The 15,556-nt window shown below is 57.1% G+C and overlaps 1 protein-coding gene across 1 annotated transcript in view; it reads left to right on the top strand.

Annotated features, from left to right (window-relative positions):
• The window catches only part of MYO7A (myosin VIIA), a 90,749-nt gene that overhangs the window by 18,580 nt on the left and 56,613 nt on the right, over positions 1-15,556 (top strand). The window contains exons 4-14 of the mRNA XM_045293068.1: positions 2,461-2,613; positions 6,222-6,406; positions 6,734-6,855; positions 6,934-7,076; positions 7,311-7,424; positions 8,684-8,837; positions 9,791-9,867; positions 10,339-10,458; positions 11,149-11,291; positions 12,344-12,554; positions 13,009-13,144. Coding sequence (XP_045149003.1) covers positions 2,461-2,613; positions 6,222-6,406; positions 6,734-6,855; positions 6,934-7,076; positions 7,311-7,424; positions 8,684-8,837; positions 9,791-9,867; positions 10,339-10,458; positions 11,149-11,291; positions 12,344-12,554; positions 13,009-13,144 — 1,558 coding nt within the window. The remainder of the gene's footprint in view (positions 1-2,460; positions 2,614-6,221; positions 6,407-6,733; positions 6,856-6,933; positions 7,077-7,310; positions 7,425-8,683; positions 8,838-9,790; positions 9,868-10,338; positions 10,459-11,148; positions 11,292-12,343; positions 12,555-13,008; positions 13,145-15,556) is intronic.

Below are 15,556 nucleotides of genomic sequence, written 5' to 3'. Positions count from 1 at the left end.
TTTTGTGATTGAATCACTATGCTTTCTTTAATTATGTTCAATTTGTAACAATGAAAATATATCCTGCATATCAGACATTTACATTATGATTCACAATGATAGTGATGAAGTAGCAACAAAAATAATTGTATGGTTGGGGGTCACCACCACATGAGGAACTGTATGAAAGGGGCGCGGCATGAGGAGGGTTGAGAACCTCTGCTCTAGGACAGAGTCGAATTGCCCAGAGCAGTTCCAAGACTGTACACCCTCAGGGAAGCAGTCTCCCGAGCTGCGGTGGGTTCTGATCCACCTCCCCCACGGTCAAACAAAACAAACCACACCCACCGCCATAGAGTGGATTCCGACACCTAGCCACCCTGTGGGAATTGGGTAGCACCCCAGGGATGCAGCTTCCTCTCACTGGTACTGAAAGTTCACTTCTTGCTCCACACGCACCAGCAAGTCGGTGAAATGTACCTGGCATGGGCCTGCTTCTCCCCGCCTCCGCTGCTACATCAGGCGTTCCCGCCGAAGTGCCAGCCCCTGGCCAGCCTCCCCAGGCCTTGTTTGGACTCTTTTCCCGGCCCTGCCCCGTCCAACCTCCTCTTATAACCATCTCTTTCTAATCAGTCAGATCTCAGCTCAAATGCTGCCTCCTCTGAAAGGTGGTCTCTGACCACACTAGGGGTATGCAGTGGTGCGGGCGGAGTCAGACTGCGCTGGTCAACATTGCTGGAGGGGGCGACATCAAAACGACTGTCCATACATTCCAGGGAGGGGGGGGGACCGATTGCCATGATCGACACATACATGACCCCACTGCCACCCAGAGAGACAAACAACAGAAACTGGGGGGAAGGGAGACAGCGGTCAGTGTAAGATATGAAAGTAATAATAACTTGTCATTTATCAAGGGGTCACGAGGTCGGGGGAAGGGAGGGAAAGAAAGAGCTGATACCAAGGGCTCAATAGAAAGTAAATGTTTAGAAAATAATGGTGGCAACATATGTACAAATAGGCTTGATTACAATTGATGTATGGATGGTTATAAGAGCTGTAAGAGCCCCGATAAAATGATCTTTTAATTAAAAAAAAAGGAAAAAACAATTCCAGGGCCAATGCCTCAGCAAACATTTCTTATTACGAATGTTGTAACAACACAAACATTTTGGTAAACCCAGCATAGGTGTGTCACTATGCCTACAAGGCTGCAGCTCCGGCTCATCTGCTCTCTGAAGTTTCTCCTGCGTCCTGGTCAGAGCTGCCTGCATTACCCGGCAACAACAGAGCTCAGAATCCCAGCGTTTTTATCTGCAAGGTTTTTATCTGCAAGCACTAGAGACGTGCTCTGTTGGTTTTCCTTGCTGCCCGTGGTTTTACAGTTGTTCTTGTCCAAATGTCTGGTGCTTTAGCTCCCAAACCGAAGACCCAAACTCACTGCCATTGAGTCGATGCTGACTCTTAGCGACCCCCGTGGCATTGTGGTCCTTCGTATTTATGGCCTGCATCGACAACTTTTTGAGAATGAAGTTAGAGCTAAAGGAAAAGGAGAAACAATTTAGAAGGCTTCCTGCCCATTACTAACAACGTCGTCACTAAGAATGCTGTCATTCAATGTAGAGAGATCTTTAACAAAAGAATTCCGTTAGTATTCATGGAACCTAAGAGGTATCCATTTCAGCGGTTTACAGCTATGTCGTCATCCCCTCGGTGCCGACCCATCGTGACCACAACAGAACAAAACGCTGCGCCATCCTCAGAGAGGTCTCTGGGCCTGAGCTTATGGTTGCAGCGCTGTGTCGATCCACCTTGTTGAGGGCCCTCTGCTTTTCACTGTCCCCCTGCTTGACCAACACGATGTCCTCCTCCAGGGACTGGTCTCTCTTGACCATATGTCCAAAATACATAAGACGAAGTCTCCCCTTCTTTGCCTCTAAGGAGCACTCTGGCCCTGCTTCTTCCAACACAGACCCAGTTGTCCTTTTAACAGTCAGGGCACGTTCAATATTCACCAGCGCTGCAATTCTGATGCAACGATAGCTGTCACATTCTCTGCTACGATTCGAATTGTACTCTTCTGTGAGTGGACCGGATAATGAACAGTAGTACTAAGGATTGGATGTGGTCTGGACTGAGCAGGGGAGAAGTGGCCCCCAGCGTTAAGGCGCTGTGTGACACTATCCCTAGTGACCGTACTCCTGACCATCCTGCCTCAATTCCTCTCCGCAGGTTCTGGAAGAATTTTTATGCATTTGTTTAATAATGCTGAGAATTTCTTTCCTCTCAGCCCTCCAGAGCAGCTGGGGGCTCTACTACCCCCTGAAATCCACAGTGTATGGGGCGCAGAACCTCTTTGGTCTACAGCGAGGGTCAGGATGGCCGGACGCAAACCTGCTACACTGGATTGGGTTTAACCGTCATATGGGACCCTGAGGCCCCTCTGAGAGTGAGCTCACATGGCCGCCTGTGTCCCCGCAGGAACACTGGATCTCCCCGCAGAACGCCACACACATCAAGCCCATGCACCCCACATCGGTACATGGCGTGGAGGACATGATCCGCCTGGGGGACCTCAACGAGGCAGGCATCTTGCGCAACCTGCTCATCCGATACCGGGACCACCTCATCTACGTGAGTGCTGCCTGGTTCCTCCCCCAAAGCCCCGCCCATCCGGTCCAGGGTCTGGAGTCTGGGGGTCTGGGCTCACCTGTCCACAGCTGCTCCGCCTACAGCTCCTCCTCTCTGTTGGACACTGGCTCGAGCTGTGTGGTTGGGGAAGCGAGGGTAGGCAGTGGGGAGATGGTATATCACAGATGCAGGTGTCCCTTCTGGGGCCTGAAACACGGGGGGGACCCAGATGTATAAAAGCGTTGCCAGGTGACTCACTCACCACCCCATCATGTCCACGAGGACTCAGAGGGATCCTGTAGGGCAGGGTAGAACTGGCCCTGTGGATTCGCCAAGGCTTTAAGGGCGTAGAAAGCCTCCTCTTTCAGCAGAGGAGCGGCTGGTGGTTTTGAGCTGCTGACCGTATGGTTAGCAGCAGCCCAAGGCACCACCACTAGGCCACCAGGGCTGCTTGTGGAGTCGATTCTGACTTGCGCAGCAGCGTTGAACTGCCTCACAGAATTTCTCCGGCCCTCCTGAGTGCCTGCTGGGTGAGCTCCAACTGCCAAGTTTTCTGTTAACAACCAGGAGCTTAACTGTTGAGCCTCAGAGCCTTCTCTCATGCAGGAGAGAGATGCACAAGCAAAAGAGCAAAACATGCTGTCTGAGAACAGTGGATTATGTCTGAAAAAAACCCAACAACAACAATCGGAGATTGGGTAGAGTAGGGATCACCTTGAGCAGCTGGCAGCTAGTGGAGAGGCCAGCCGGTCCTATTCTGGAGCAGGCTGCGTAGGGACCCGGGAAGAATTCCAGAGCTCCGTGGAGTCTCCAGACAGCCTGGGCTCTGCACATGCACCTCATCAGAAGTGCTCACGTCTTCTTGCTAAGCTCTTTTCTGGGTGAGGGAAAGGTGGGTCAGGAGAGGCAGAAGCCAAGGTCTCGTGGTCAGGAAGCTAAGCCACAGGCCCTGGCAGGGCCTCAGTTCTGCTAGCGTCTGTGGGCCTGAGATTCTGGGTGTCTACTGGGGTGAGGATCTGTGTTCAAAGAGGATTCCTGCATCGGCTGAGTCCAGGCCTCTGTACTTGGTGGATGGCGCAGGACTGGAGGAGGGCTTTGAAGAAGCAACAGGACCACTGCTCCACCCAGAAACTGTACCTGTCCCTAACCATGGCAACCCGGTGGCTCCAGAGATTGGGTTAACCTTGGTGGCAGCCCCACGCACCCAGGATTTCCTCAGGTTACCAGGAGGTTGCCCCAGCCAGCTCACAGGCTCGGCCAGATGGACTCACCGTCCCTGACTGTGTGCCCTGGGTCTGCCTGCCTCCAGCTGGCCTGTCCCTCGGGTCTAAGCCACAGGCATCCCAGAGACACAAGCCAGCCCCTGGGGCCCCAGAGCAGAAGGAGGCCCCCAGAAGATATGTAGCAACCCCTCAGCGGTTGGCCCCGGAAACCAAAGGCTTGTCCCTGAGTCCTGCAGGGAGTAGGTGGTAGGGCTGACCTGTCCTACACCCAGGGCTCCCTGATGCCAAGCAGGCCTCTAGCTCAAGCCTCCAGCAATAAAACCTGTCCAGTGAGGCTGCAGGATGGGGTGGGAGAGGAGTGCGCCGTGCCCAAGTTTGGATCCCGGGTGGGAGATTTGGGCATGTGGCCTGGGGGTCTCTACCCCTCTCTGGTTTCAGCCTTTGCTCTGGTTTAGTGGGGAAACATTTTGGGGTGATCACTGTGGCTCTGGGAAGGTGTTGGAGTCTCCGGATGTGGTCTCCGTGGCCCACTAAAGGGGAGGACCCCAGATATGACAGGTTTGAGGGCTTCCCGGAGGAGGTGGGCTCGAGGTGGGATTGATTCTTGCCACATCACCAGGACTGTGTCTCTGGGTGCCCAGAGAGGCCCCCTGCAGAGGCCCTGTCCCCTGTCCTCGGGTTGCAAATAGCTCCTAATCTCCCTCCCATCACACTCTGTGGGCAGAATAGAACTGCTCCCTTGGGTTTCCAAGGTTGTAAATCTTCACAGGAGCAACCTCTTTTGCCTGAGCAGCGGCTGGTAGGTTTGAACCACTGACCTTGTGGTCAACACTTAATCGACAACACCATAGGGCTCCCTTTGAGAAGTGATTTATCAAAGAGATGTGGTTGCTTGTGCCTGATCCCCACTCTGGAACGGGCTCATGACAAGAGAACCAGTGTGTGCCCAATGCCACAGGTAGGCAGGGCTGGCATGTGGGAGGTGACAGGGGCCCTGAGGGTAAGGGGGCCTGAAAGTCTGAGGTCTGCAGGCCCTGATCTAAAAATTCTGTCCCACCTTGGGCCTATGGGGCATTGCTCACAGAGAATACCCTCACCCCCCACCCCACCCCACCCCCGGCTCCCCACTGACCAGCCTCCCTTTTATCCTGCTCTGCACACACATTCTAACTTCAGACTGGCTGCGGAGGGCGGGACCCACCAGTACTCGATGCTCCTCCAACTCTGGCCTTGTTTGCTTGGCCTGCTGCCCCCCTTCCTGCCGGTACCCCTACCCACCCCCTCCTCCTGCCTGGCTCCAATTTGGCAGTCAGTCACCTGTGAGCCTCAGCTGGGTGGGCATCACCCCCTGCCTGCCACCCCACTGCCTCTGCTGGGGGCTGCTTGGAAGAAGAGGCTTGGGCCCAGGGAGGGGCACTGCCTAGCCAGATCTCATGGCCTCGGGTCCTGGGGGCAGAGCAGGGAGGCAGCTCAAGGACTGGGCCTTACTGGGGCCTGGGGGCCATCCTCTGCACGCAGTGCCCATTGGAAGCTCCCCCTGCACGCCATGCTGGGCTGTGGCCGTGACTTGGTGTGACACACTGAGCTTGGATAGGAGGGGACGGGACCGTTAACCCCCCTGTGCAGTCTCATCTTTTGTCCACTTGTCCCGGCCACAGACATCAGTATACAGGCATCGCCAGTCATAGGCTGGGCCTGACCTGGTCAAGCAGGGGGCGGGTATGGGGGTTTGGGGAGACGGTGGCGTCACCTCTGAGCACCTCGCCCGTCCCACATAGATGATGGAGGGGCAGGCCGTGTTGCTTCCTGAGTGGCCAATCTGCCCACAAACAGAGGAGTCAGGGAGAGAAGCCCCCAGGAGGCTTGGGGAGGTTCACCTGGCCCAGCACCTGCATATTCAGGAAAGCACAAGGGCCCCCTGTCTCTCTGCACTACAAAGACTTGGCCCACCCCCTAAAAACCACAGACCCAGACCCTCACCAACCCAACCTCCCGTATGGACACGGATGTCACTCCACACGCTCGAGATGCAGAGCTCGGGGACAACCATGTGACTGGATGTTTGGGGAGAAGCCACAGTGTGCTCCCAATGATAAGACTCCATCTCCTTCCACCACTCAAGCAGTCGTAGGATATCTGTAATACCTTTGCTGTACAGGTAAAGAACTCGAGGCGTAGAGACCCCATCCAAGGCTACTCTGAGCCTTGCCCGGTTCTAGGCTGAAGACCCTGCCCCAGTGCAGAAGGAGGCAGGATTCTGACCCCAGCTCCCCCTTCGTGTACCCTTCTTTCAGAGGTGGGGGGAGAGGGGGGTGGAGTCAGAGGTCTCAGGAGAACCAGCGCCCCACACAAGAGTGGCAGCGAACTCCCTGCCCCTGTTGCCCTCAGACATACACGGGCTCCATCCTGGTGGCCGTGAACCCCTACCAACTGCTCTCCATCTACTCGCCCGAGCACATCCGCCAGTACACCAACAAGAAGATCGGCGAGATGCCCCCCCACATCTTCGCCATCGCCGACAACTGCTACTTCAACATGAAGCGCAGCAGCCGGGACCAGTGCTGCATCATCAGGTGGGTGGCCCACGCCCGCCTGGGCGCCAGCACTGCCTCTCAGGCCTGCTGACCGCCGGGAAGAGACCCAGGCCTGCTGGGCAGCACCGCACATAGAGCGTGCCCCGCCCCCCTCCCCAGCCTGGCGTTTCCTCCGCGTGACTGAAGCTTGTTCTCCAGTGTGGCACTGACCTGGCGGGGAGGCTGTGCAGGGTGTGCTTGAACGCAGGGGAAAGAGGCTCAGCGTCAGGGGTGGCAGGACCCCTTCCGCCCAGTCCTGGGAAGTCCGCGTGGTCAGCCTGGAGTGGGAGGCGGTGCCGTGACAGGTGCTCCCTCTGTCCCGCGCAGTGGGGAGTCGGGGGCTGGGAAGACGGAGAGCACCAAGCTCATCCTGCAGTTCCTGGCGGCCATCAGCGGGCAGCACTCCTGGATTGAGCAGCAGGTGCTGGAGGCCACCCCCATCCTGGAAGGTAGGGCTGGGGCTCCCCAGGCGGGGCAGGACACCAGGTGGCATTGGCCTTGCCCCTGACCCTCAGCCCGCCCCCCAGCATTCGGGAACGCCAAGACCATCCGCAACGACAACTCAAGCCGCTTCGGGAAGTACATCGACATCCACTTCAACAAGCGGGGTGCCATCGAGGGCGCCAAGATCGAACAGTACCTGCTGGAGAAGTCTCGCGTCTGCCGCCAGGTGGGTCTGAACCCCAGACAGGCAATGCTGTACCTACCCGGGACCCTTGGCACCCGACATCCTCTGGTCCTGTGCAGTTGCCTGCCTGCCAAGTTGCCTCAAATCCCACCACCACGAAAGCCACTGAACAGAGTGAGCCATGTGCAAGGCTCCCTCCCGCACAGGCCTCTCCTGGTTCCTGGTGGCCTCCGCCTGCCCCTCCCCATCCTGAAGATCTTGTGCCCACGCTTTCAGGCCCCGGATGAGAGGAACTACCACGTGTTCTACTGCATGCTGGAGGGCATGAGCGAGGATCAGAAGAAGAAGCTGGGCTTGGGCCAGGCCACGGACTATAACTACCTAGCTATGGTGAGGGAACACCCAGCTCAGCCCATGCCATCAGCTCCCCCCGTTTCCCTCCACCTCACTGCCCCCAAGCTTCAGGTCTGGCAAGTGGGTGCTCAACTTGCTCCTGCCCCCAGCCTGCCCCCGCCCCCCTGGACTTGTCAGTGCATGAAACCTGTTTTCCTGTTTTCCACTCGGGCACACGCTCCCTTGCACATGCATCTGGGTGCACATGCCCTGCCAGTCCACACACACAGGGCTAAAGGTGGGTCTCCACAGCAGAGGAGCCCTGGTAGCACAGTGGTCACATGCTTGGTGGCTGTTGGAAGACTCCGTGGTTCAAACCCACCAGACGCTCCACAAGTGAACAACGTGGCAGTCTGTTTTGGTAGTCATTCTTGCCTCGGTCGCTCTATGGGGCCACTCTGCTCTGTGCTGTAGAATTGCCGTGAGCTAGCCTGGAGGTCTGTCTGGTAGGGGCAGCCACCTAGCACCTGTGAACAGGACATGAGGACAAGGGGGCAGGGCCCTGGTGCCAGCTTCTCGGTGGTGTTTGGACCTGGAGCCCCTGAGGCAGCCCAGCAGGGCGTGGAGGATCTTGGGATTGTGAACACAACAGGCTGGCTGAGCATCAAGGCTATCAGTTTTCTTGGTCCTGGGAGAGTCCAGACCTGGCAGCTTGGAGCTCATGGTCTGGGCCAGGCCAGTGGACACAAGTGTGGGCCACGCACTGGAGGGAGGTGGGAGAACAAGGCATGTGTGTGTGTGTGTCCAGAGGTTGAGGTTATCACAGGCACTTCCTGTAACTGACTGGCACACTTGCGCACATGCGCACGTGCACACACATACAGTGGGTCTTGTAGACACACAGATCTAGACATGTACCCTGCCCCCATCTGTCTGTCCCCACCGGCTGTGCCCAGTGAGGGTTTCCAGTGAGGACCTTTGAGAGGGAGAGGAGACAGTGGGCACTGTAACTACCAGGCAGGGTGATGGGGCCAACCTGGCAGCAGTGCCCTGGCTCCCCCGACTCCAAGGAAGAAGGGCCACTGGGCTCCCTGGATGAGGGCCCTGTGTCCAGGAGTGGCCCAGGCAGTGGGTTTTGGGAAGTATCATGGTGCCCACGAGGTGAGGTCTGTGCCCTGGAGTGGAGCCGCGTGCTGGCCGTCACCGACCGTGCCTGGCAGAAAGGGCCCTTTGAAGCAGACACTGCCTCTCTCGGCGACCCATGACCTCCCTGATGCCCTTCTGCACCTCCCCCACCCACCCACCCCCACACACAGGGGAACTGCACCACCTGTGACGGCCGGGAGGACAGCCAGGAGTACGCCAACATCCGCTCCGCCATGAAGGTGCTCATGTTCACTGACACAGAGAACTGGGAGATCTCCAAGCTCCTGGCTGCCATCCTGCACCTGGGCAACCTGCAGTATGAGGGTGAGAAGCCAGCACCCCCATCCCGCCTGGCCCTGGCTGCCTGCGAGAACCCAGGGGGTTCAGTGTGTGCGGGTTTGAACGGGTCTGCTAGCGGGAGGTCATCCTCAAGGGTGGAGTGGTCGGGCTGACCCGCCACCTCAGAGACGCAGGTGCAGCCTGCTGGGCGTTTGCTAGGGGCCCTTTAAGACCTCTTTGGAATCTGGCTTCTTAAAGGTCCCATGTCTCAGGGAGAGGGTAAATCGTCTAACTAATTCATACTAAGTTGTGAGTGACTACACAGCCATCAAGGGAAAGGGGGGAGGCTGGGGGAGGGGATGTGTTCACCCATCTGACACTTCCTGGACGGGCACCCCCCACCCCATGCTCCACACACGGAGGTCTTCTGAAGCAGACACCTGACCTCACTCCATTCCTGGCCCTGGGCTCCCAGTGGGCACGTCTGGAAAAGTTTGCTCAGGGAAGAATGAATAAAGAAGCCCAGCTCTAAAGAGCTCACAACCTAGTGAGTCTTGAAAGACGAAGAGCCATTAGGCAGAGGCGGCAGCATGTGCAAAGGCCCTGAGCCCAGAGCGAGCCGGGGGTGCCTGGGGACAAGCAGGTGCTAGTGGGCACCGAGCTAGGCAAGTTTCCCAAGTCACACAGGAGCCAGGGCGGCTTCTGAGAGCCCAGGGGTCTGGAAGCCAAGCCAGGAGTGTGTGGCTGCAGGGTCTGCTGTGGGCATAGCAGGCATGGGCTGCAGGATCTCCACCCTCCCAGAGCTCCTAGGCTCCTGGGGAGAACATTTGTCAAGCATCTGTCAGCCCAGAGAGGCATTTAGTCACAGTGCTGGCACCCTGTGAGCAGGAGGCAGACCCTCGGAGAGTGGGCATGGCAGCCTGGCCTTGCCTAGGTCGGGCCCCTTGTCCCCACACTGGCTCTCCCTGCCCTCACGCTGCCTGCCCTCCTGCCGACAGCCCGCACTTTTGAAAACCTGGACGCCTGTGAGGTCCTCTTCTCCCCGTCCCTGGCCACAGCTGCATCCCTGCTCGAGGTCAGTGCCCTGCCTGCCCTGCTTGCTTGTCCTAGCCCTGCCGGCCCCTGCTCACCATGTCCTGGACTGGGGGGGCCTGGGACCCTCCCGGCGTGTGATCCTGACCAAGTCTCTTTTGCCTGCCCAGTGGGCTTCAGCCTCTACATCTGGGTAAAGGGTGCTGATGACCAAACCTTAGGCTTGACCAGGGTTTGGGGTCGGGGTGGGGGGTGTGCCTAGACCTGAGAGTTGCAGGCAGCATGCTGGCCAGTGTTAAGGTGGGGGTGGGGGATTCCTTCCAGGAATTATTGGAGCAGGTTTTGACCACGGCCATGGTGAGTGCCCTGGGGGACAGCATTCTTAGTGGAGGCAAAGTTTACACCAAGCCTTAGGTTAGAGTGTAGGCTCAGGGAAGGCCTGGGGTGGGTGGAGGGGCAGGCTGGCAGGTGGCCATCGGCCCAGGCCAGCCCCTTACTGCTCTGCTTGCACTAGGTGAACCCCCCAGACCTGATGAACTGCCTAACCAGCCGCACCCTCATCACCCGTGGGGAGACCGTGTCCACCCCGCTCAGCCGGGAGCAGGCGCTGGATGTGCGGGACGCCTTTGTCAAGGTGGGCTGGTGGCAGAGGGGCCGCTGTCCTCCGAGCCCCAGGGCGGGGGCGGGGGCGGCTTGACTGTTAGTGGGCAGGTGTTGAGGCGTCCACAGAGCTGGGTGGACCTCTGTCCCTGGCTTCTTCCCACTCTGGGGGCCCCTGGCACCAGAATTGGATCTTTCTTGGGTCTGGGCAAGTCCCGGCCTTCCGGAAGTCCAGTGTTCCATTCACCTTGAGGGGCTGGGCCTTGCTTTCTTGTGGGGACTCTCCCCGCTCACCCTTCTGCCCTAGCCTCCTCACCTGCTTGGATTCTACTCGGATCGTGCTCCCCGGCCACTTGGCTCCAGCCCAAGGTCACACTCTGGGGTCTCTGCAGATGACATCGAAGAGGGGGACCACGGGGTGGGGGTAGGGCTTGGGCCTTCCCGTTTCTGTCGGCCCACGTTGGCTCCTCATTGAGCCACAACCCACGTCAGGCCCTGGGCTGGGCTGTGTGACGGGGACACAGAAACCGCATGGGGCCAGGCCTCTCTCCTCCCCGGCCTGTGGGCTCAGGAGAGCCCCACACACCCAGGAGGGATTGTTCCAGTCGCCAAGGTGGGGGGAGCAGCTTGCATGAAGGGTCCGTTCTCACAGGCCCGGGCACAGGGCTGACCCTTGGGCCGCCATGGCTGGGCCCCGGGCCTGACCTGGGGCTCCTCATCTCAGGGCATCTATGGGCGCCTCTTCGTGTGGATCGTGGACAAGATCAACGCGGCCATTTACAAGCCCCCCTCCCTGGAGGTGAAGAACTCTCGCCGGTCCATCGGCCTCCTGGACATCTTTGGGTTCGAGAACTTTTCCATCAACAGGTACCTGCGTGGCCTTACCCCGGGCAACGGTGACATCAGAGCGCTGTGTTGCTCCCCTTAAACCAGCCTAGTTGGCACCGGGCACGCTCCCCCGGGCTGTTGGAAAGCCTGGTCGCAGTCAAATCTGTGGGTTAGTCCTCTCTCTCCTTCCTTCCCTGCCCTTCCCGTTCCTGCCTCTTCCTAGGGCTGGTCGAGGTGTGGTCAGTATGGGGTCGGTGGGGGTCAAGATAGGAGGAAGAGAGGCTCTGAGACCACCTTAGGCATTTGGAGAGTCCCCTCTTGTCCCCAGGCCCCACTGGCCCTTGCTGCTCTGCCCAGTGTCCAACCTGCAAGGTCCCTCGATGCAGGAGATGCCCGGCCTGAGGCATGCTGGGATGATGTGCCGTCTCGGCCACATTTGGGATGGGGTCTTGGAGGCCATGGGAGGGGCTGATGGATGGAACCCCCCAAGTGTATCATGGGGCTGGAGTCAGCCCCACTTTCTAGCTGTGCGGCTCTGACAGACCAATTCATTTCAGCGATGTTCGGATGTCTCAACGCCCTCCCCTGCCAACCAATCCCCCAGGCTCCTTCCCACACACACACCAAGGCATGATGCTGGAGGAGTGTTAGCTGGGAGCGTGCAGAGACCATAGCCCAGCAGTCAGGCGTCTGACCCCAGCCTTGCCCCACCTCCTGCGGACACTCGGTGGTCTTTTGTGGTCCACCCCTCAGTGTCAGGCCCAGCTGCAGGTGCCCTGCCAGGGGGCTGAGTACCTGCTTTGCCAGTCGCCCAGCAGAGGAAAGGGTCCTGAAGGGAGGTCCTGAGCCCTGGGTTCTAGGCTTAACTCTTCCTCTGACACAGCGAGTGGACTTGAGCCAAACAACTGCCCTCTCCGGGCCTTGCGGCCTCTCCGTCCCTCGAGGGGCCAAGCCTACCCGTCTGCTCCCACTTCAGACTGATAACGAGAGTGACCGGCCTCAGGTCCCACTGCTCCTCGAGGCAGAACCGGACCCGTGGGCGGCGGATGAGGGGCCAGCACCCACAGGTCCCGTGCCCGTGCCGCCCGCAGCTTCGAGCAGCTCTGCATCAACTTCGCCAACGAGCACCTGCAGCAGTTCTTCGTGCGGCACGTGTTCAAGCTGGAGCAGGAGGAGTACGACCTGGAAAGCATCGACTGGCTGCACATCGAGTTCACCGACAACCAGGACGCCCTGGACATGATCGCCAACAGGCCCATGAACATCATCTCCCTCATCGACGAGGAGAGCAAGTTCCCCAAGGTGGGCCGCGCGGAGCCTCGGCTGTGCCAAGGGGGACGCAGGAGCCCCGCCTCTGAAGGTGACGCTGAGGTCCGGTGGGGTGCATCGGTCCGGCATATAGGAGGCGCTGACAGCCCACTCGGTTCTGGGCCACTCAATACAGCCCGAGCACCCTGCAGGCACAGGGCGGGAGTTCCTTTGGTCCTGAGGCAGAGAAGGCAGGGACACGGCTCCCAGGATTTCAATCCTGGGAACTCTGTTTTCTAACTGGGAAGGGGCGTTCAAGGTGTTCTAGTTCTAAATCACCTCCTTAACAGAGGGGCCTTGGAGGCCCAGAGAGCTTCTGTGTGGAGTATAGAGGGTGGGGGAGCCACTCGAGGAAGAGGAAGAGGGGCTGTAAAGATGAGGGGCTGTGGGCCTTAGTAAAGGGTTAGGGGGTAGGGAGGGCTCATCGGCCACCCCTCGGTCCCCACAGGGCACAGACACCACCATGTTGCACAAGCTGAACTCCCAGCACAAGCTCAACACAAACTACATCCCCCCCAAGAACAACCATGAGACCCAGTTTGGGATCAACCACTTTGCAGGCATCGTCTACTACGAGACCCAAGGTACGAGCGGCGTGTCCAAGGTCCTCTTTGCCCCTGTGTGCTGGGCTTGCCTTCCAGCCCAGGAGAAAGACACTGGGGTCCTGGAAAACCACAGGGGGAGGGGGCCTGAGGGAATGCCAGGCTCAGTGCCCGGTGTCTGTGTATTCGTTTCCCACGGTGGGCAGAACAAAGTTCCACCAGCAAGGTGGCTGAGGACGCAGCAATGTGTTCTCTCACAGCCCTAGAGGCTAGCAGTCTGAGATCAGGGTGTTAGTCTTGCCGAAGGCTCCAGGGGAGGACCCTTCCTCACTGCGTCCTGGCAGCTGGTGGTTCCTGGCAATCCTTGGTGTTCCTTGGCTGGTAGATCCCACAACCAAACTCAATGTCCCTTATTGATGCCAACTCCTGGCGGCTCTACAGGTTCCCAAGACTGAAAATCATTATGGGAGTCAGTCTTTACAAGACACCCCCCCCGCCCCCAAAGTAAGGAGCAGTTGGTGGTTTCAAACTACTGACCTTGCCAGTAAGCAGTCCAACGTATAACCCCATAAGCCACATTCCAGGCTCACCTCTATCTTCCCAAGGCCATCTTAACTGTGTCTGTGTTACTTTTAATAAAACAATAGTTGTATTTGATTAGGACCCGCCCTACTCCAGTAGGGCCTCAGGTTGGGTGCTGGCACCTCCAAAGACCCGATTTCTAAACCAGGGCACGTTACAGGGACCAGGGGTTAGGATTTCAACGTATCTTCTGGGGGGACTGAGAAAAAAAAAAGACGTAGAGATGACATCTGACCTCTGATTTCACAAAGTTGGTCTGTCTAAGGTTGGTTCCTCTGAGGTGGTGGCCAGCCCCTTCTAGCCATCTTTACCCATCTGACACCACCCTTCTCCCCCATGACACCTCTTCTGCACTGAGGTGGATAGTTCATTTCAGTGGCCATACAGAACTCACAGACCATACTCACGATTTGGGGGTTCTTGGGGGAAGTTAGCAGGTTACAATTCAGGATCAGAAATGCGCAGGATGCAGCTATTTGGTCAGGAAAGCCTTTTGTTCTGCCGTGCGGGCAAACCCATCTTTCTTTGGTCACTGGCCTCTTGGCCCCTTGACCTGTCCTTTTTGTAGCTCAGGCAATGCTACAAAGCGCTTCTAGCATTGCTGATAAATACCTCAAGCGCATTCCACCGCCGTAAACCCCCCTGCAGAAGGCACTCAGCTCTAAGCAAACCTAGTTTCCCTGACTAAGTGCTTCAAGGCCACCACTCCAAACACGGGCCTCCTGCCCCAAAGCACCCAGCTGTATTCTATCCGTGGGCCAGCAAGCCCACCACTCTGTCTCCTGGCCTAGCCCTGCTGCCATATCTGGTGTTCAGCTCTCTGTCTCCTAGATGCCGGAAGCTCAGTGTGTAGGTGTCTGAGGCTCGCCTTTCTTGGCGGTCGTGAGTCTTGCTCCTGGGATGGTCCTTTTATCCCCAGCAGAAAGGCCAAATGAACCAATCTCCACAGGGTGGTTTTTAGGTGCCACCCATAGGGCCCCTGTGCACAACAGCACAAAACACTGCACCCTGTTTTATGTTTGAGCCCCGGTGTCAATCCATCTCAGTAAAGATCTTCCTCTTTTTCGCTGCCCCATTCCTTTATCGAGCACGATGTCCTTCTCCGGTGATGGATCTCTCCAAGTCTCGTGATCTTTGCCTCAAAGGAGCATTCGGGCTGTACATCTTCCAAGACAGATGTTTCTTTCTCTGCCAGCCCATGGCACTTTCTGAATAGACTCTTTGCCAATTCAAATACATTGATTCTTTGTCGGTCTCCTTATTCAGTGTCCAACTTTCACGTGCACTCGAGGTGATTGAAACTACTGAGCTTGGGTCAGGAGCACCTTAGTCCTCCAAGAAACATCCTTGCCTTGCAACCCTTTAAAGAGGGCTCATGCAGCAGACTTACCCAACGCACTGTGTCCTTTGATCTCCTGACTGCGGCTGCTTCTTGGTACAGTGACTCAGTGTAGTCTTTCCATCTTTTGATGCGCCCTGCATCGTTCAATATTTTGTCCATGGAATCTTTCAATGTTGCAACTCAAAGCTTGCATTTTTTTCCTTGAATTCTTTCCATTTAAGATCTGCTGAGCATGTTCTTCCTTTTTGGTTTTCTGACTCTAGGTCTTTGCCCATTTCATTATATTATTTTACTCTGTCTTCCCCAACTGCCCTTTCAGATTTTCTGTTCACTCTTTGACTTCATCGTTTCTTTCATGTGCCTTAGCTACTCTACGATTAAGAGCCAGTTTCTTAGTCTCATCTGACAGCCGCGTTGATCTTTCCTTTCCTTCTTGTCTTTTTTTTTCACTCTTGATTTCTTTTATTTATTTTTATTTTTGTCATTAAAATTTTTTTAATCATTTTATTAGGGGCTCATACAACTCTTAT

Source organism: Echinops telfairi, unplaced genomic scaffold, assembly GCF_000313985.2.
Source record: "Echinops telfairi isolate 266 unplaced genomic scaffold, ASM31398v2 ScPeMD7_1713;HRSCAF=2227, whole genome shotgun sequence".
Taxonomy (NCBI): Eukaryota; Metazoa; Chordata; class Mammalia; order Afrosoricida; family Tenrecidae; genus Echinops; species Echinops telfairi.
Note: the sequence above shows the minus strand (reverse complement) of the source record. Positions and strands in the feature narration are given on the sequence as shown.